Genomic DNA, 20,636 nt, shown 5'->3' with positions numbered 1-20,636 from the left:
ACAAAGCGTATTGCGTTAAGCCGAGAGACATCTTCCTGTGTGTCGCAATCGATTCTGTGAGCACACTTTAAGTATGGGGATTTGGCGTCGTTTGCGACATGCGCAACCAAACGAAACACTTGTAACATCGTCATCCTTTTTCTCCTTCTTGAAAAAAATGAGACACACGTCTTTTTATAATTTCTTCAGCGAAACTAACGGTTTTAAACACATGATTTTTTTTATCTTATCACAATATACAGGATACAGCTACGGTCATCATAACATAAATATTTAACTGCGGTAGAACAATTCGTTTTAGGAGACAAGTTTTCTATTAAGGAAAAAGAAAATTGACTTATTTCCTTTAGCGTTTTTAGTATTCATTGGACAATTTAATGTCAACAATAAAATATGAGGTAAGGTTTTATGATTCAAATAAAATGACATCCAATACTTACCGTGAGTTTCAGACACCAAAATCTCTGTATAAAACATATCGTTTTTCCTGTCTTTGACAAAACAGAGGAAACAATATGTTTGTAAGGGTTTGTTGTATTTTGGTCTCGGGAACGCACAGTCAACCGAACTTATATAAATACTTCTTTTTTTTGTAAACATGGGACATAGTAAGTTATAGTTGTTCTTCTCTGAGCGAAATTTGTAGCATGTATGCGTCAGTAAAAAAAGTCAAACAAACTCCTCAAAATTCTGGACTTTTTTGTACTAAAATCGTTAATTACCTTTTACTTTTGTGTTATGACGAAACCTTATTAAATTCAATAAAGAAAAATTAATATTTTAATATACAATTTCGGAATAAAGGTATTAAATTACTAAAGGCTAAATGTAATTCTTAAAATTGCCGTTGGCGCGTTTTTCCGGAGCTTTTGATGTCTGAAATTGTAATTAAATAGACAGAGACGAAAGATGTAATTAAGGCTAAATGTACAGGATGTTTTGTATTTCATTATTTTTAATTAATCCTTAAAATAAGCGAAAAATAAAATAGGTTTTCCATTTTTGAACGAAAAAGCTGAATCATTTTTAAATGACTTTATATACATCCAATCTATATTTTAAAATAGAGACACAGAAATTTTTATTTAATAAACATCGTTATAATTGTGGGCTCCATATTTATATATACTGTGTACTGATTTAAGATCATTTACCGTTGTTTTCTAAGACCAAAATATCTGTATAAAATGTATGATCATCTTTGACAAAACAGAAGTTGTATCAGAAACCCACTATTAGTTACATTTGTAATCTAGATGTTCCGCAATAAAATCGATTTAAGCACTTACTTGAATTAGCCAACACGACTTGATTGATATGTGTAACGTAACTTGAGAGCGATAGACCGCTCTAATGGTTCAAGGCCGGCGAGATTTTGCGGTGTCGTGTCTAGACAACAACGTAAGCACTGATTCATTGAACGCTTAGTATGATGACGTCACTTATACACGGAAGGCATTTCTCAATGGCATAACTTTTTTTTGTAATACGATTTTACGTTAAAGGTATACAGAAGGTAAGACGAGAGAGATATTGCTATCTCAGGTTTTTGAAAGGAAATGAAAGGTTTGTTTTTTTTGTATTGAGTAGGCCCCGAAACTACCGTACTGATTTGAAAAATTCTTTCACTGTTGGGAAGCTACGCTCGCCCCAGTTGACATAGACTATATTTATTACTAAACTAGCTGTCGCCCGCGACTCTTTTTCCGTGGAAATTAAAAATACTCAAAAAGTAGCCTATGTATTCTTCCAAGACCTTGTTCTATAACTGTGCAAAATTTCATCAGAATCCGTGTAGCAGTTCCGGAGATACCGTCAAACAAACATCCAACTATCTAAACTTTCGCCTTTATAATATTAGCAAGATTAGGAAGATTGTATTTTATTTTCGCGCGGACGTAGTCGCGGGCAACTGTTATGTCTTATGTTCCTATGTATACGTGTTAAATATTGCACGTAGCAAATAGGTTTCTTTGATATATTTTCTTATCGTTTCCATTGACATTTAAACAAGGCACTTCATTATCATTCCAGTTCGGTTGTTAAAAAGTTCTTTGGTATAATTGCGCACCGTTGACCGAGTTACAGTTGGCTTGATTAATTAAACTAGTTTTTATCTTATATTTCTTGTACTTGAATTTATTTACGTAATATATAGTATGTTAAGTGAAATATCTATACTTAACTTCGCTGTTTCAAACTGTACATACTTATTCGTGCTACTGAGATCCGCAAAGCTTAGTCCTCTCTTGTAAAATGAAGGGTTACATTTATGTTTTCTTCCAATCATAAGCGTAAATATTTATATTTTTAGACATTATTAATAAGAATCCTTTGGCTCGAATGGCGCGTTTTCATTACAAAGTCAAGTGTCAGAATGATTAGTGAGGGAACGTAAACGTCGACATTTTAGTAAGGCTAATGCTGCGTTAGTATACCGGCACATCGCCGGACCTTCCTAACAGTACTTTTAAAAATGTTTTTATATCTTGGTTTTTGAAGTGGAAAATAATTTATTGAACGAAAAACATACTGTGTTATTTCAATGTGTCGATCTTCTATCACAGGTAAACGTTAGATGCCGTAAGCTTCTCATTTTTAAGCCATTAAACACTCTTTCAAGGCTCACTTATTCTGAATGCGTACTTTAGGTGATATCCCGTCTTAAGAGCAGACGCCTTCACATTTGAGTACACGTAAATATATATACAAGTTGCTAATACCTTGGCACCCTCGTGATATCGATTTTTTCGATGACTTGAATGAAAATGTTTTAGTGATGTGCCGCAATCGAAGTTCTTATCGATGAATTTTAAACAGTATTGACTATTGTTAATTTTGTTTTTACTCGAATTATGTAACTTTAAGTAGCCAAATGAAATCGTTAAAATAGTGAAGTGATTGCTGCCCATAGACATCTGCAATTAATAATGCGTTTGATAAGTTAATTGTTTGTAAATTATACTATACTAATTTTTGCCCTCGACTACGTCTGCGCGGAATTTAATAAGCAATAAAAAATAGCTTATGTTACTCAGTGATAATGTAATAATTAATAATTTTAATAGTAAAATAATTTTTGAAATCGGTTTAGTAGTTTTTGAATTTATTCGATACGTACAAAAGTACAAATCTCTCGTCTTTATAATATCAGTATAGATTAAGTGCCGCCGGTGATTCGGTCCGTGCGGAATTTTAAAAAAATCTTAATTAGTAGATTGTGTCCAGGCTATGTTCTACATCGGTACCAAATTTCAGCGAGATCCATATAGCCCTTCTCAAAATACCTTCTACGTACATCCATTCAAACGTTCGCATTTATAGTATTAGTAAGTTGTATTGATTGATTCCTTTTTAATGTTGTTTCATTTGATGTTTATAGTCCGAAACTAAGCTGTTTTAATAGAGTGAAGATATAAGAAGATTGCAAAATACAGTATGATAAAATTAACATTTTAGTACATTAGCTTTAACAATGAGTTAGATAAGCAGCTAGCCTTGGCTCCGGTAACTTCCTATAAGACAGGAAGTGGGACATTTGCATTTTATGTTAGTAATTTACATTCCAATCATATCGACAATCTCATCAATTAATCTATGTCTAATGTACTGGGAAGCTATTTTATCGTAGACTAACTGTCGCCCGCGACTCCGTCCGCGCGGAATTAACTATTAGTCGCAGCGTTATGTTATATAACCTAGAGGACTATATAAATGGACTATTCAACAAAAGAAGAATTTTTCAAATCGGACCAATAGTTCCAAACAAACAAACTCTTCTGTTTTATAATATTAGTATTGATTTTATATAATAACGACATCTCGCAGGGAGGCAACGATTGTTTTTCTGTCGACGTTTTGCCAGTGGAAACGGACTGTTATGATAGTTTACGAGATATTTGATTTTAATTAAAAATTGTAAAGAAATGTTATGAGATATTTGTATTTCCTTTATGCAGCTCGCAAATATCAATATTCGTTAAAACACTATTGGCACTTATCTTGATGACATTTTGTCCTTGTTAAATGAAGGTTTAGTTATAAAATTAAAAGCAAGTGACGTAACTCCTACATATGAGGCATTTAACTATAAAAACCTTTTAGCTTAACAAGAAAAGTTTACGCTCATGAACTATGGCCGTAACCTTTTTCAGCGTTAGTCGATTAAAAATAGAAAACTCGATAGCAAGCATGCGCATGTTTATATGTGCGAAACACGGCTCTTACGTTGTAGCGTTGACTGGACGTCGCTGCTGTTATGGAACTTGGTTAGTTTTTTATTTTTAAAAAGTTTTCTAACGTGCCAGTATTAATTGACTATAGAGTTTTTAATTGGTTTATTGCAGGATTCTTGTAAGACTTTTGGTTTGATACTCGTACGTACAGCTGTAGAAAGGACTTTGCCTTTTTTATGTTCATTTTGTTTTTTATGTCTTACGTATTTTAACCAGTCTGTAAAAACAGCTGTTTCGTGTTTTACTTTTAACACATTGACTGCCACCGACTCGCCTTGCGACTTTCATCTTAGTGATTTTCGATTTTTTGTCATCAGGTATCCAACATGCGATCGGTGGTCTCGCCTCGAAGCCGGAGCGTGATCTACTTATGCAGGACTTCATGACGGTAGAAACAACAAACTTCCCACACGAAGGTTCCAACCACACCCCCGCCCATCACTACTCTGAGTTCAAGTTTAAAACGTACGCTCCAATCGCGTTCAGATACTTTAGAGATCTCTTCGGCATACAGCCGGATGATTTCTTGGTAAGTATTCAATTGTTTTAAAATAATAGTCCAACAACCTTATAGAAAAACAAACAAACATCATGTAGAAGGCGGCCATTACACTTTTATTATTTCATTTTAAATGTTATTTTGTAGATTTTGCAAATATTTCTTTGAGTTTGATGTAGTTTTGTACAATTTTTAAGTTTTCATTTGGATAACATTATAGTAATTACTTTAGTGCAATATCAAGCGAATTAACGATCAGTTGATTGATTTTACTACATGTAAACGTAGTTGTATTGATACAAAATCGATTTCATTATCGAAGTATTTTGATTGGAACTCGATTAAATTAAACGATCGTGTGTAAACATTCATTGCCACCTACTCGCCATGCGAGTTCACTTGAACACATAAATGAATAACGGTAGCATTCAAAGTGTTAACATGTGTAATTGGTATATTGAGAATGCAACAAAATTTCTCTTGAAATTATAAAAAAAAAAACTTTATTTCATAGGATTATTAAACGTTATTTTTCGTATATATTAAATAACATAACAAATAACAAGTATTTGATAATAATCGCTTAGCGGTTAACATATTCTATAATTAACATCATTGTGGTACTGTTCGGTTAGATTTATCTACATGATTGCACTAGCGGTTGATTAGAAGTTGTTTAGCTATAGAGTTGATTTGTTTCGACCAGCGGGACTAGACGAAGTGTGTTCGCTCCGAAGCAATTCCATAGCCAACTTCAAAATTGTATAGAACTGACAAATAAGTCACGTGATTGTCACGCGTCAGTTCTATACATTATTGAAACTAGTTATGGAATCGCTTCGAAGCGAATACACTTTGTCTAGCACCGCAGCTCGACCGTCTTTGACAATCAGGATATTAGACAAGTGGTCAAAATAAAACTATAGTTAAACAAGATTTGATACGATCAGAGGCGCTTCTATCCCGTTTAGTTCTGTCAGAATTATTGTAAAGCCTATATGAGGATAAAAGAAAAAACCAGACATGAACAGAACGAAAAGTACTTTGTGTCAGACATAGTTCCAGTCACGCGGGTGTCAACTCTCGATACGTATCCCACTATTAGTTATTAGTAGGGTCGATTATCGTGCATACGTTACTTAAGAATAACAAATGACAGTTGTTAACTGTTATATTTTCCAGATGTCAATGAGCAGTGCACCATTACGCGAGTTGAGCAACCCCGGCGCGTCCGGCAGCATCTTCTACCTGACCAATGATGACGAGTTCATCATCAAGACAGTGCAGCACAAAGAGGGAGAGTTTCTACAGAAATTGTTGCCCGGATACTACTTAAACCTTGATCAGGTATTAATATTCATCTACATCATCAGCTCGCTATACGTCCCCACTGAGGGGCTCGGAGCCTACCCTTGTGTTGGTTGACTTCACACATATCTTTGAATTTCTTCTCAGATATGTGCAGGTTTCATCTACATATCACTTGAAAAACAGCCCACCTTATTAAAAGCCGTTACCCGTTAAAATATAATTGAAAACTAGCTATCCCGTGATTCCGTCCGCGCGGTATTAAAAAAATAATTGGTAGCCTATTTGTTCTTCCACGATGTTCTACATCTATGCCAAATTTCAGCGAGACTCATTTCCAAATGAATACTTTTCGTCAGCTAGTGATTACGTATTTTAAGTTTATGTCGCAGGCGAAACCAGGACTTTGTCGTTGCCATGGCAACCAGTAGTTATAACTCAGCTCCTTTGTTGTCAGAACCCCCGCACGCTCCTACCAAAGTTCTTCGGTTTATACTGCTACCAATGCAACAGCAAGAACGTGCGGTTGGTCGCAATGAACAACCTGCTGCCCTCCTCCGTCAAGTTGCACCAGAAGTACGATCTCAAAGGATCCACCTACAAGAGGAAGGTAAATGTTTGATAATGATTGACCTTGAACTAAATCTATCAAATCTTTATATACAAATAGTTGATGCCCGCGACTCCGTCCGCGCGGAAAAAAAAAACAAATAAAAGTAATAAATATCCTATGTGTTCTTCCAGGCTATATTCTACATCTATGCCTAATTTAATTTTAACAAACATCCATCCATCCATTCAAGAATTCTCATAATATTAGTAAGACTGGTTTATGTATTAAGCTGCGAATTATATATCACTGCTGATCTCAAGACTCAATAAGTGTTCATTAAGCAGTAGTAATATAATAGTTGCTGGTTTCTGAGACTATAATCTCCGTATAAAACATATCGTCATTCCTGTCATTATTTTAAGCAAAACAGATATAGCAATATGTTTTTAACGGAGATTTTGGTCTCAGAAACCCTCAATTAATGCAACGATTTAAAAAAAAAGTATCAAGCTTTTTTTGAAGTTTTGCTTTAACGAAAATATTTTTCCTTATCAGGCGAGCAAAACGGAACGACAAAAGAATTCACCAACTTACAAAGACTTGGACTTTATGGAGTATCATCCTGAAGGAATCTTTCTAGAAGCTGACACTTACAATGCGCTCATCAAGACGATGCAGAGAGACTGTCGAGTCTTGGAAAGTTTTAAGGTAAGCTTAACATGTAGAAGCAAGAAAGGTGTCCGGTCCACGCTAAATGGTCCGTGGTATCTGTCTACCCCGCTGGGTTTTGAACAGGTTTGAGTTATATTGCAAATTTTTAACGCTACATGACACTCTAATCTAATGTGTGATATGATAAAGTGTCATATACAGGTATTCTAACAAAATTCTCGCAAAGTAAATTCTTGTACATGGATTTACGTATCCAAAATAACAGACGATCGACCTACATATCGTTAAATCTAGATAAAAAAATACCATCTAAAATCTTCCCTAGATGGTAAATAGACGACACTTAACCAGCGTGGTTGTCTATGGCCTAATCACCCTTAACTTAGGGTAGCTGATGATGATGAATTAGACGGCTCTAACTAAGAATCCATAAGAAAAAAACAATCTTTATAAAAGTGTAATCTATCAGTAAATTTATAATTGTTAAAGACGAAAGTTAGGCGTCCATTGGTACCGGACGCACACCACGCACGGATTAAACGGATGCGGACGGTGCGGATGATGGCCGCAGCTTACTTAGCTATACTTAAATAAAGTACATTTTTTTTTTTCATTTTTGTATGATAAAAAAAAATAATTTAATATATCACAGATTATGGATTACTCCCTACTCGTCGGTATTCACAATTTGGATGAGGCTCAAAGAGAGAAGACTGAAGCGAGGAAGAGAACAGAATCTGGACAGAGCGACGGCGAAGATGATGTCGAACCGAAGTCGAGCGGACTCAATAGAACCAGGTAAAGATCTTGGAAACTGGACTAAATATTAATGATTATTGGTTAAGCTGGAGTGATGGCATTCTGCAGCCGGTGGTGTAATGTTTTTTTTTATAAAATATGTAAATAAATGAATATAGAAATATTAATATATTTTAACTAGATGTCGCGCGACACTTCCTCCGCGCGAGATTAAATAAAGATAGTAGCCGTTTCGCAGACATGCGTAAAAAATTTCATAAAAATCGGTCAAAATCAATTTAGATAAGTATGGGAACTAATATCGTTACACGTGAATTTTATATATACGATAAGTACATAAATATTCAAACATTATAAAAGATTATTTAAGTAAATTAAATAAAATTCAGCAAAATAAAGTTAAAATTTTTTGAAAAAGAATAGCTTCGGAATCTCCGATTTAGAGGTGAATACAGGCATTTTGAAATTTATATGAAAAAAAATATATCTTTATATGACTTCATACTTATAATAAAAATACTCTTGCTAGACACTTAAATGTAATATTTAATTAATAGAGAACATAATTAAGGATATATGTATATTTTCAGGAATAGAATACTGTATTATAGTAGGCTATGGTGACGGTATGTCTTTGAAACTTTCAGATCTGAGCAAGGCAAGGAGGATTTCGGGATGCAAGTGAAAAGGACTCAGTACGATATCTGTCTCTTTTATTTATGTACAGTCGAGGACATATATTTCCTACCCACTTCGGTTAAATATTATAAAAAGTTGTTGAATATGGCCTAGTCACCCTTATCTTTGGGAAGGCTCCGAGCCCTTCTTTAAGAATTTAAAGTGAGCTGATGATGATGAATAAAAATTGAAAACTTATGTCAAATATTAAATTATAGCTCTTAAGCTGCAGTGTAAATTCGATCTTAAGTGGGAAGGAAATTAATGTCTTTGACTGTGCAAATTGAATGTTTCGACTAATCACTGACTCGGAACTAATCCATTTTGAAATCTAGAATGTTCTAACATCTGTCTCTGTCTTTCATTTTGTTTTTAAATAATTCTAATATAGATTGTGCATGTATTAATGGCATGTCTATTTGTAACTAAAGTCTTTAAAATGATTTAATAATTCTATTTCATTTTAACTAAAATTTTGATTAAAAAGTAGGATTGGATGTGCTTATTATTGTAAATTGTTAATATATATTTTTTATGATTTATGAGCTTTATGGGGCCTTGCGGATCACGCTGTATACAACAATTCGATTAAAAAGCGTCCGACAAGCCACAGCGAGGTGTTGAATGGAAGTATGGCTTGTCGGTCACATAGTCCGACACGGCCTGATTGAAACATTAGCTTGTCATGGCAGCTAACGTGTTAAAAGAAGTTCCTTTAGGCAAGGTTCCGAAGATACTGACAGCGTTCCCCTTTGAATAGCTAAACTTTAACAGTGGTAGAGCCCGCTTTAACATCTTCGCACGAATCGGCCCGGCGCGCCCGGTGAAATACCACGACCACACAGAAGACAGGCGTGAAGTGGAAGCAATTCCGCGTTTCGTCTGATGAGTGTGCGTCCCGGAGGCCTAATTTAGTCCTCTTTCCTTTCCCATCCTTTTCTTTATAAGGAAAGGATGGGAAGTGGAAGTGGACTTTACGGATGAGAGGATGCATGGAAAGGGAAGATATTTTCTTTCTGTGCATCCTCTCCTCCGTCGATTAAAGGTAGGCAGCGCATATGCAATTGCGTATGTCTATGGGCAGCAGTCACTTCGCTATTTCAGCGATTTCAGGTGGCTGCCCGCTCGTTTGCCACCTTTTGATATAAAAAAAAAACTAATTTTTTGTCCGAGGTTGTTGCCTGCTCTTCGGTCCCTTGTGATGTTGATTAACTTTGTTTCTAATTGTTAAGTGGTAATGCATTAACATTTGCGGTACTTATGGTTGTATGTATTGTGTATGAATGTTGTATGATGCAGGTCTATCAACCGGCAGCGGCTGGTGGCGCATTCCACGGCGATGGAGAGCATCCAGGCGGAGAGTGAACCCATTGATGAGGAGGAGGATGTGCCGTAAGATATATCAAAATTATTTATACAGCCTATCTGAATTATTACAAGTTTATATATGTATATCTGAATGAAAATCTTTTTAATATTAGTTCTTTTTTTTCATTTAACCTTAATTGTTTTATGTCAGTGTATAAATTAATTGCGTGAGTTGAAATTGACAGTTTCGCAGATTTTGGTTTTTATAATAGTAGATGATTTTTTTTTTCGTATTTTACGGTGACACACGATCAAGTGGCCACCTGAATTCGTTGAAAAGAAAAGCGATCACTGCCCATAAATATCGTAGCTGTTGCGTTATAGGCGTTTCCTCTTCCCTCAAAGTCACTTTCCATTTCTATCCCTTATAAGAAAAAGTTGGGAAGGGAAAAAGGATTAGGCCTCCGGTACGCAAGCCCATCAGATTGTACGTGGAATTGCTTCCACTTAAGACATGTCTTCTGTGAGGTGTGGCCATTATTAAACGTTTAGAAGAAGTAAAGTATAGTTTGAATATAAATTTCTATTGGTGTATGTACGCAGGCCGGGCGGCATTCCGGCGCGGAACGCTCGCGGCGAGCGGCTGCTTCTCTTCCTCGGCATCATCGACATCCTACAGTCTTACCGTCTGCGCAAGAAGCTCGAGCACACCTGGAAGAGCATGATACACGACGGAGTGAGTACCGCTTACACACCACTGGCCCACAACTGTCACACCACTGTCACACCGCTGACATACCACTGGCCCACAACTGTCACACCACTGTCACACCACTGACACACCACTGTCACACCACTGTCACACCACTGTCACACCACTGACACACCACTGTCACACCACTGTCACACCACTGACACACCACTGTCACACCACTGTCATACCGCTGACATACCACTGGCCCAAAACTGTCACGCCACAAAAAGTTGAAAAATAGCCTATAAGTTAATTAGTTATTTATAACTTCCCTTCGAAGTCTCGTCAAAATCGATCCAGACGTTCCAGAGATTACCGGGTCCCGGAACAACCGCGGTCTTGCGGACAAACATACTATAGAAAAATTTTTTTTTTTTAATAGTAGTTTGAACAAAATATGAAAAAATTTCAATATTACATACAGACACTCTTACTTTATTATTATCTATAGAATATAGTGACTGTTCTGTGGTGGTGTGTGGAAACCCTTGATATGATAATTTAGATGTAAAATTTAATGTTTTCAGGACACAGTTTCAGTGCACAGACCGAGCTTCTATGCGCAAAGGTTTCTAGACTTCATGGGAAAAACTGTATTTAAGAAAATACCTTCGTGTGAGTACATTTTTATACTTATTTATGTAACATGTTAATTCTTTGAACATAACTTTTACAGGAATTACCATGGGTTTCTGAGACTAAAATCTCTGTATAAAACATAGCGTCATTATCTTTGACAAAATTGAGGTATGGTTTAAACCAGTGGTTCCCAAACTTATTTTGACTAATGCCCACTTTGAGAATAAATATTTTTTTAGCGCCCCCATATTTTCACATTTTTAAAAACCACTATAACTTCAAATTAAATTAATTAATTATTGTGACCTATATATGTATATTAACGGAGAATTCTAAACGAAACTTTTACTATAACCCGCAACTTGAGACCTGCAGCGCCCACAAGGGGGCGTTATCGTCCACTTTGGTAAAGACTGTTTTAAACGGAGGTTTAGGCCTCAGAAACCCACGGTTATATGTTAAACAAATAAAAAATTATTAAGAAAATTAACATAATAGCAGGAATTAATATGTCAATCAGATGTCTTTTCTTTTCCTTTTCTAAGTTATCTTTCTAATCTTATCTTTGCAAGTTGTCATCCATTATTAGTTGAGAATGTCATTTTGCTACGACTTAGATCGGCTTTAAAAATGATGTGTAGGCGATATAGATTCATTTATCATCTTTAACTGTTGTACACAGAGTTGTTAATTGTAACACTAAGTGACAACTTAAAGACTCTGAGTACAGCAGTTAGATCCCTTGATGTGCTCTATGTAATAACTAACTCTATGTTATAATTTTTATGTTATAATCAAAAATTTACTAAATGCTTTCGGAAGGTTTGTAAGTGAAGGAAAATTTAACTATGTATAATATTATATATTTATGTTTAGGAAATCAAATTTCAAACAAAGAAATTTTTTTTTTTCGAATTTTCTAACACATTCAATGTCATTACTATTTTTAACTGTAAATGTAAAGTTGCTGGCAAATCGGTAGCATTGAACGTGTTAACATTTCGTAAATTAAAGCAGAGTATTAAAATATCTATGTTTAAATTTCTCTAACACGTTATATATTTTATTGGTTTAATTCGTCCATTTCGCTTTTACCTCATGTTTTCCATTCCACATCCCTCATCCATCTTAATATTGAATAAATTTAAATTATTTTCTTTTGTATAAGTATTAATTTTATCAGTACACTTAGTTCCTCGATATTTTTTTAAATAGAAAATTTAAAAAATGCAATTTTATTCAATAGAATCTCTTTAAAGCATTATATTAGTTTTAAAAATATAGAAAATATGTAAAAAAATCTTTTCGAATAGAATATTTCCTTACAAATTATTATTAAAAATGTCCTAAATATTTACCTTGTCTCCTTTTATATACCTATCATATAACATCTATGCTTTAATTAACAACTAAACGCAAATAACAAGAGCTCAATTGTTGGCCAGTGGACCTGCCCGAGATCAAAGGCAACCACCGCAAGTTCCGCACCCTGGTCACGAGCTACATAGGTACTGTAGGGCCGCGACTTCGCGCTGTTTTATATGTCTTTTGTGTGCGTCTTTACCCTGTCGCAGTCTTACTTGATCGGAGTTAAGTTAGACCTGTTTGATAAAGTACAGTCGGAAAAAATCGACGCATTAAAAACATTTTTTTGTTAAATGTTCACTATTAATAGAAAATATCTCAAATGGACAAAATTGAATCTTTGTCCTTTGAAATAAATTACATTTAGTAAAATTATATAATTTGAAAATTAACAAACGTTTAAATAACCTCGTTAGTATTAATTAATTAATTACAACTGTTGAAAAATTTTTTTTGGCGACTGTACATTTTTTAAAAATTTCTTGAAAACGTCATCCTTTTCAAGTAAGATTGTGGTAATTTGTAGTATAGGGGCGGGTGTTGGTGTATTAAAATTACTAATTTTAGTATAATTTGTCATGTTTTCATATTACTACTATAGTCCGTTCGCGTTAAGAAAATAGTGAGTAATCGTTGTCCACCGGCCTTTCCACGCCCCGCAGTCAATTAAAATGCAAGAAATTAAAAAAATCGAGTACACATTGTCCAGTTGAAGTCAGACCTTCGAACAGAATGGTTGTGTATTTTGCGTGTTACTCGTTCAACATTAAATTTTGAAAATGAATACCTCACATATTGGAAAGAACAAAAGTGGATCAATAATCCATAGCGGAGAGAGACGCGTAATTTACAATGTTTATATTTATTACAATTTTTACTCCACTGTGAATACACCTTTACCCTGTAGTTGCACTGATCAATCACTATTTTCTTAACGTGAACGGACTAAAGTAGTATAGAAGTTGATAGTACTTTCTTGGTAGTTTTATCTGTAGATTAAAAAATAACTATTTGTCTATTAAATTCCTTAAATACAGTTATATTGTGTTTGTCTATGCTTCAAATTATAAACCTATATTGTATTTGTTTAGAAGTCATATATATGTAAAAATAGCTTGTTCTTGAAATCTAGTCCATTAATTTAAAAAAAAATCATTATCTTGTTTGAGGATATATGACCTAATTGTTTAATAGATAAAGCTAGTTTTCTTAAGTATTATGAATAACTTTCTATTATTTCTAATAATATGTATTTAAAATCAGTTTTAAGATAAAATATTGAATAAATTTCTTAACGAAGCCACCAACACCCTAACCTTTATTTTAGTAGGCGTTTTTTTATGTTCGTGAATGTGATATTGTTAACGTCTAAATTTTCTTTTATATTAAGTTCAACAAAGCAATATTTTAAATGCATTTTTGTCTTAGGCATGTATGAGTAAAAGTTAATAATTTTTTTTAATGCAGTTTTTTATGTTTTTTTTTATTTTCAAAAATATTGACACTGGCATGACAATATTTTGTAATAAGGTAATTTTAAAGTCATGCACGCCCCCCATTCCCCCCTGATTTTATGAATGTTGCCATATGAAAATAATATCTGTGTTTTTTTTCCATTTTTTCTTTCAAACAATTGTCCGTAATCGGATTCTCGCGCGCGTCACTGGAGGTCTGAGTAAGTCTAAGGATTGATGGATTGATTGTCCGTTACAAGCATGATAATGTGATCGTTCGCCGTATTGCCTGGAACCTTCTTTGTCCTTTCATACAGTCATTGTCTCTTCGAAAACGTTTAGTGCAAAAACAAAAAAAAATTACAAAAAAAAATTGTCTTCTATTTTCTTACATATTTTAACAATATTGCTATTAATATGCATCTAAACGTTTTCTTTTTTTTTATTTGTTGGTGTTTCAGCGTTGTACCACATGTCAGTGGCTCCATCGACAATTTTTTGTGTTTTTTTTCCATTTCCCCGGTAGTTAGTGGCCTGGATTGTAGTTTTCATACTTGCTATGATTTTTTAAGCACTACTTTCGATTTTGAATTTTTTAAATCGATTTTCTTTTTCAAAAATTCTAACAATGATTAAAGGAAACTCTTTTCTCATTCTGATACAAATTCTGAATTATTAAGTACACGACAATTCTCTTGGGCATGTCTCTATCTGATTTTTTTTAATAACTATTTTTATTTTAAAATAGCTTTTAAATAAAAAAGTTATAATTTGCTACGCCTATGGAATAAATATTTTGCAAAGCTTAAATTTTTTATTCAATAGTTTTTATACACTATATTTTTTTTTTAATTTTTTATTTTTTAGCTTGAAGTATCGTGATGTGATTTGAAATTAATTTTGTAAATACTTATTCGAACATTATTTAAATTAGTAATACCATCACGATACTTTGTATAAGGCTATGAAAGAATAATGTGATTTTAATGTTTAAATGTTTTGTAGCCCTGAAACACTCACCTTCGAAGAGGAAAAGCATCGCCAAGCCGATTAAGCCATTGGAAGAAATTGATACGCCAGGTAATTTTTTTTTTTAAGTAGAGTACTCGTAATACTAATAATGTAGTGGTTAGATTAACAAAATTAATTTAAGTTAAATACGGGTAGCTAGGTTACCTATTCCTAACATTAAGTGAATGCGACAGTATTTTTTGGTACTTATTTATTATACATTTCAGTTTATTTTTGTTCCCACCCCACATCCTGTCCGGTGTATGCGACCTATTTGATGTTTTTATTTTTTTTTCCGACTACAAAAGGTTTTTTCATTTTTTTTAATATGATGATTTACCCTTTTGACTCTCCGCGTGTTTAGTGTTCTGCAACGCTACGCATTTTTGTGACGTTTAATTTATACGTGCTAACGGTGTTGGTCAGTGTGTAAGCCGATGGTAACGGCAAGGTTCAGCTGCCTGTCGGGTGAAAATAAACTGAAATGTATCACCAAAGCAAAACCAAAGAGCCTTGTGTTACTTTTAACATGGCCGTCTGTTACGCAGGGCGAAAACTCGTCGGCAGAACGATTAAGGACTATAACCCTGAAATACTTCTAAGGCAAACGTCCCGATTGTCTCCGAGATCTTCCTTAAGATCTAGCATGAGTGACTTTACCGATACGACAATATCGACGTGGAACCAGAAGCCGCGCATCCCCCAGATACCAACAGAGTACCCATCGGTGCTATCCGACAGATTGAAGATAATCGACCGTGACCGTATCGGCACTTTCCAAAGACGCACAGACTTTGACACTTCCAATTTAACGTCCAGAGAAGCCGGACCCTCATTCGCGGACAATGTGTACAGATCTTCGATTCAAGATAGAATGGAATCATTATCAGATCAATTAACTAAAGTCTTGTGCACCGGAGCTGGAAGTACACATATAAACGGCAGTCTGGCCGACAGCGGCATACAGACTGACAATACCAGTACGAGCGTACCACAAATATACATAGCCGAACCTCATACAACCTTCCCACCAGTTATCAAGATACTAAAAGACGCCGCTGTTGATACTAGAAACGAGAACAATCTTCAAGATATACCCTTCATCGATGAAGACGATGAAGAGAAGCAAAAGAGACGGTCGAACATTCTAGAGAAACACAAGAGCATGTCTAATATACCAGAGAAGATTGACGAGGTCAGCTCGATAGAACACTCAAACGAGAGACTATCGAGTAGCCTAAACAGAGCTAAATCTCCAACTTTTGTGGAGAAATTCAAGAAATTCTTCATGGATATTGGATTAGTTAAGACAGACAGTGCATCGATATCAGAAACGCCACTAAGGGAACCCAGCACGTTACCTAAAAGTCTGAACTCCAGTTACAGAACGAGAAGTGTAACTCCAATAAGATCGGAAGCAAGAGAAGCATCCACTTTACCGAAAGATATGAGGTTTCGTAAAGTAAGATCAACTCAAACCGTCTATATAAGACCGGAGTCCCCAATTCCAATAATAAATAGTGACGTTGGAAGTCAAACAAACGAACATGTATCGGTTGTACAATTGAACGGTGATGAACATATAAGAGATTCAGAATCTGAGAGATATATTAAAGAGGTTGTATATGTAAGGAGTTTGGATAAAGCTGAAATATATTCTGGCAATGATAGTGGTAGCACCATAATTATTGTACCACCAGCTGATTGAAGACATTAGAACCTTTATGGTTTAAATTTATATTTGTTGAATGTCAAGGAGTTGCCAAATTGCAATTGTAATGTCTGGCTGAATATGATTCTTATATTATTACTAAATGAGTTTGGAAGTGGTTTTCAGAGATCAAAATATCCATTTAAAATATTGTTATCTGTCTTGTCTCATCTCTATGGTTTTATATGGAGATTTTGGTCTCGGAAGTTCGCAAACCCACGGTTAGTCTTTTGTTTATTATTTTCGTTTGAATATTCAGTTGGATACTGTCGATATGTGAAAGAAAATTGTATTTTTAAATTTTGCTTCAAGTAAAAATAATGCAATAATTTTTAGGGTTTCAAAAAGTTTTTATTTGACTTTAAAATTGGAATGTTCTTTTCTGAGGTTTTAAGCAGATCCTGACAATATTTATGTAGATATTTTCTCCGATTTGTGTAATATTTTTTTTTTAATTTATTTGATTCACGATGTTTTATAATTTGTATCCAAATAAGGTTAGAAACTGATTTTTTAATTTTTTCTATTTAATAACACGTTAAAATGATTTAATTTATATTTTTATTGATAATAATTTGAACACAAGATTTTTTTTTAAATTTTTATTAGCTAATTTCTAATGTTGTATACGTTATGTTGATTTTTTTTTGTCCCCATATAAAAGATATTTGTAATATAGTGTTTTTAAAACGAATAATTGGTAAATAAATAATTTAAAATATGACGTATCATTAGCCACCGAGTAATTGAATATTTATTTGCTGGGCAAATCATTTTTTTCTTTATTTGATACATTATGTTACATTCCTTACACTGAAAAAAAATCTGTCACAATATTTTTTTTAATAATTTATGGTTTTTTATTTTTTAAATAATTAAATACATGTATGTAAAGGCATCTGAACAATGAATGCAATTGCTTATAAAAATACAGTAATATCAATTTAAAACTCTGCCTCAAGAAAATAATTTTTTTTATTGCAAAGGGCGTCTATTACTTAATTTTTTTTTTTTAATTTGAATTTAATAAAACTTTAAAGGTTTTAAGAAATATAGTAAAGCCCTTCAATTGACATTGTTCTGTATCAATGTAATTTAAAAGATTGAAATTTCCAGTTTTTTCAATTCGTTTATTAATTATTTTTGTCCTTTATCTTTGACATAGTGAGATAAACCACTAATCTTATGAAGTCAACTATATTTAGACAACTAGAAACTGACCTTGAGAGATTTTGTACGGATGATTTGCGTTGAACGTTTTATGGATGAAATGACTAAGCGAAAAACAGCCTTATTTCAACGGACTAAGGTAGACTTTCCTCTTTACCTTCCTTTTTGTTAGGAATTATTTAATATCCTTCCTTTTAATATTACTTATATGTTTTGTTATGTATTAGAACATGATATATACGGGCCTTATATTAAATTATATTCATACAATCTGCTTCATTATTCTTAAAGGTACATGTCCATTGTCTCGCGTCGCACACACCGAACACGGCCGTCAACGGATTTTAATTTGCTTTTTAAATACAAAGCAAATCCATTTTATCCGTGCGTGCAATACGTCCGGCGCGGGACAATGGATACTTACCTAAATAGTTACCCTATTAGACTATTCTCGTATGTCAAAAACCAGTTTAAACTAATTTATTCTTAGTAATATTAATATATAAGAGGGATTTGTATATAATGAATACCAAATATATTTGTGAATTGTTTGCTACTATGTTGAATGTTGTATATTGAATGTGCTTCTCTTCCTATGTGTATGATAGGGTTTTATGTATATAATGCAATAGCACACCTCAAATGGATCTTAATGGATATTTATTAATGTTGAAATAAATGAGATTTATACTTTATTATGTTTTATTTTTTAAATTTCTCGATCATAGTGTGTCTCTTAAAGAATCCATAATACTTGAGTGTTTGTGGATTTTGTTTGAATATTTTACACACGCTCTGGGATTTTATTCGTCAATCGCCTTCCATTATTACCTCAGATTAAGACTTGTCAAAAGGGTTAAAAATTATAGAAATAAAAAATATATATGTCACGTTCCAATTTACATCTAATTTTAAATAAAGTATGTTGACAAGTCTATGATAGCATGAAATGTGACAGTTACAAATGATATAAAATAGGGTTGCCATAATTTATTTATTTAGTGTTGCCATTTTATAACATATTCAAAAGATGTCGAGAATTAAAGTAACGACTTTATGTGTGATGTTATTTGTATGAATTTGAATGTTTTGCACGCTTTCTATGGATTAGGTGCGGCAAGCTCTAGTGGCGCCGTCAAAGCAGGTGAGACTGATATTATGTTTGAATATATAACTGTAAATTAATTGCTATATATTTCGTGTATATAAGAATATATGCGCTCAATAAAAGTGCTATTGCTTTTATTATATGTATGTAAAAAATCTGTGCTTTTTTTAAAAACGTAAACGTTTACGATCCCAATAATTAATATTATTGTTGTTGATTAAAGCAGTTGCTATAAAAGTATTAAATTTAGTCTATTTTTCTATTATAAGTAACTTTAACCTTAATTGTATCAATTTTGTTTTCATGCTGCTATTGACCTATCGGATCTTTTACTATTGGGTATCGTTTTACTTTTCACTCTCTCCTACAAATCTGCATGCTGTTGTTTTATTTCATCTATGTTCAATAATTAATATCAATGCACCAATAATAAATACGTTCCTTTGGCGGTCAAGCTCCATCTAAAAAATATAAATACAAACACACTATTTTGGACATATAATTTATCTTATTCAACTATCGTAACTAACTACGCTTCCATTTTGAACACAAAAAAAATAATATTTTTTATTTGTTATACTTATATTTGTTAATATTTTCCTTGATTCGTGCCAAATCTGTTTATATACAATTTTATTCGTATTAAAATAAAACCTATACAAATATTTCGAGTGTTTTTATGTCCCTTCAGTCTCCCTATCTGACGTCACAACGCATATAACGCCTACATCGGTGACGTCACCAGTGTCAACCGCAGCGAAGGTCACACAGATATCCACAAAGACAACTTTAGAACCAGACGTAGCTTTCCCAGCGGTGTTAAAAGGATCTCAAAAGCAGAGGGTACCGCCCCCCGTGCCTCCCAGAGGATCCCCGAAGGCAAAACGCGGGGGTCACTCTCAATCCGGTCATGAACCTAAAGGTGATTATTCAACTTTAAACGTATCGGCCAACGACAATCCTTTAAAACGTATTGCAAGTAGTGATGATGATTTTGGCTTTTATGGGCATGATGTTAAATTTAAAGAAATTAGTGCATGCCGTGTTGCAACTTCTATGTCCAATTATTCAGATAGAATTCCAAAATTAGGAGGTTCTAATGACTATTTAAATTATGTCGAAGATGAAGACATTGTAACTAATAGAACAAATTCCGGTAAAGATTTGGTCGCCCAAAGAAATATGATGGCAAAGTTTAATATTGACAAAGTCGTGAGAGAACATTTGGATACAGGAGATTACGATGGGATATCATTTACTGAGTCCAGTGATGAGGAAAGTATCATTGCTGTCGAAGTCAATGATTACGGCGATGATAGTGACGAAAAAGTTACCTCAAGCAGTCCTAAGGTTACCTCAAAATCTAAAAATCCTCTGCACTTCATTATCAGACAAAAGAAGCAGCCAAAGAAAGAAATCAAATCAACACCAAAAATAGTTAAAAATTCATCAAGTGACTCATCTCCTGATAT

The 20,636-nt window shown here is 33.7% G+C and overlaps 1 protein-coding gene across 10 annotated transcripts in view; it reads left to right on the top strand.

The window, feature by feature from the left end:
* The window catches only part of LOC106124422 (Phosphatidylinositol 4-phosphate 5-kinase 59B), a 53,656-nt gene that overhangs the window by 20,849 nt on the left and 12,171 nt on the right, over nt 1–20,636 (top strand). For 2 of the 10 annotated variants that reach the window (XM_013321076.1, XM_013321075.1), the window contains exons 4-17: nt 4,553–4,764; nt 5,917–6,081; nt 6,500–6,652; nt 7,151–7,303; nt 7,920–8,065; nt 8,674–8,721; nt 10,004–10,096; nt 10,616–10,748; nt 11,294–11,381; nt 12,791–12,853; nt 14,380–14,385; nt 15,170–15,244; nt 19,168–19,200; nt 19,856–20,086. In XM_013321076.1, the coding sequence (XP_013176530.1) occupies nt 4,553–4,764; nt 5,917–6,081; nt 6,500–6,652; nt 7,151–7,303; nt 7,920–8,065; nt 8,674–8,721; nt 10,004–10,096; nt 10,616–10,748; nt 11,294–11,381; nt 12,791–12,853; nt 14,380–14,385; nt 15,170–15,244; nt 19,168–19,200; nt 19,856–20,086 (1,599 nt within the window). Of the gene's footprint in view, nt 1–4,552; nt 4,765–5,916; nt 6,082–6,499; nt 6,653–7,150; nt 7,304–7,919; nt 8,066–8,673; nt 8,722–10,003; nt 10,097–10,615; nt 10,749–11,293; nt 11,382–12,790; nt 12,854–14,379; nt 14,386–15,169; nt 15,245–15,723; nt 17,351–19,167; nt 19,201–19,855; nt 20,087–20,636 lie in introns of those variants that run through there. The other 8 variants (XM_013321068.1, XM_013321077.1, XM_013321070.1 and 5 more) reach the window with 8 other exon arrangements.

The sequence above is a fragment of the Papilio xuthus genome, unplaced genomic scaffold (assembly GCF_000836235.2).
Source record: "Papilio xuthus unplaced genomic scaffold, Pxut_1.1 DF825946.1, whole genome shotgun sequence".
In the NCBI taxonomy this organism is placed as follows: domain Eukaryota; kingdom Metazoa; phylum Arthropoda; class Insecta; order Lepidoptera; family Papilionidae; genus Papilio; species Papilio xuthus.
The sequence above is the reverse complement of the archived record's forward strand: the minus strand, read 5'-3'. Positions and strand labels throughout refer to the sequence as shown.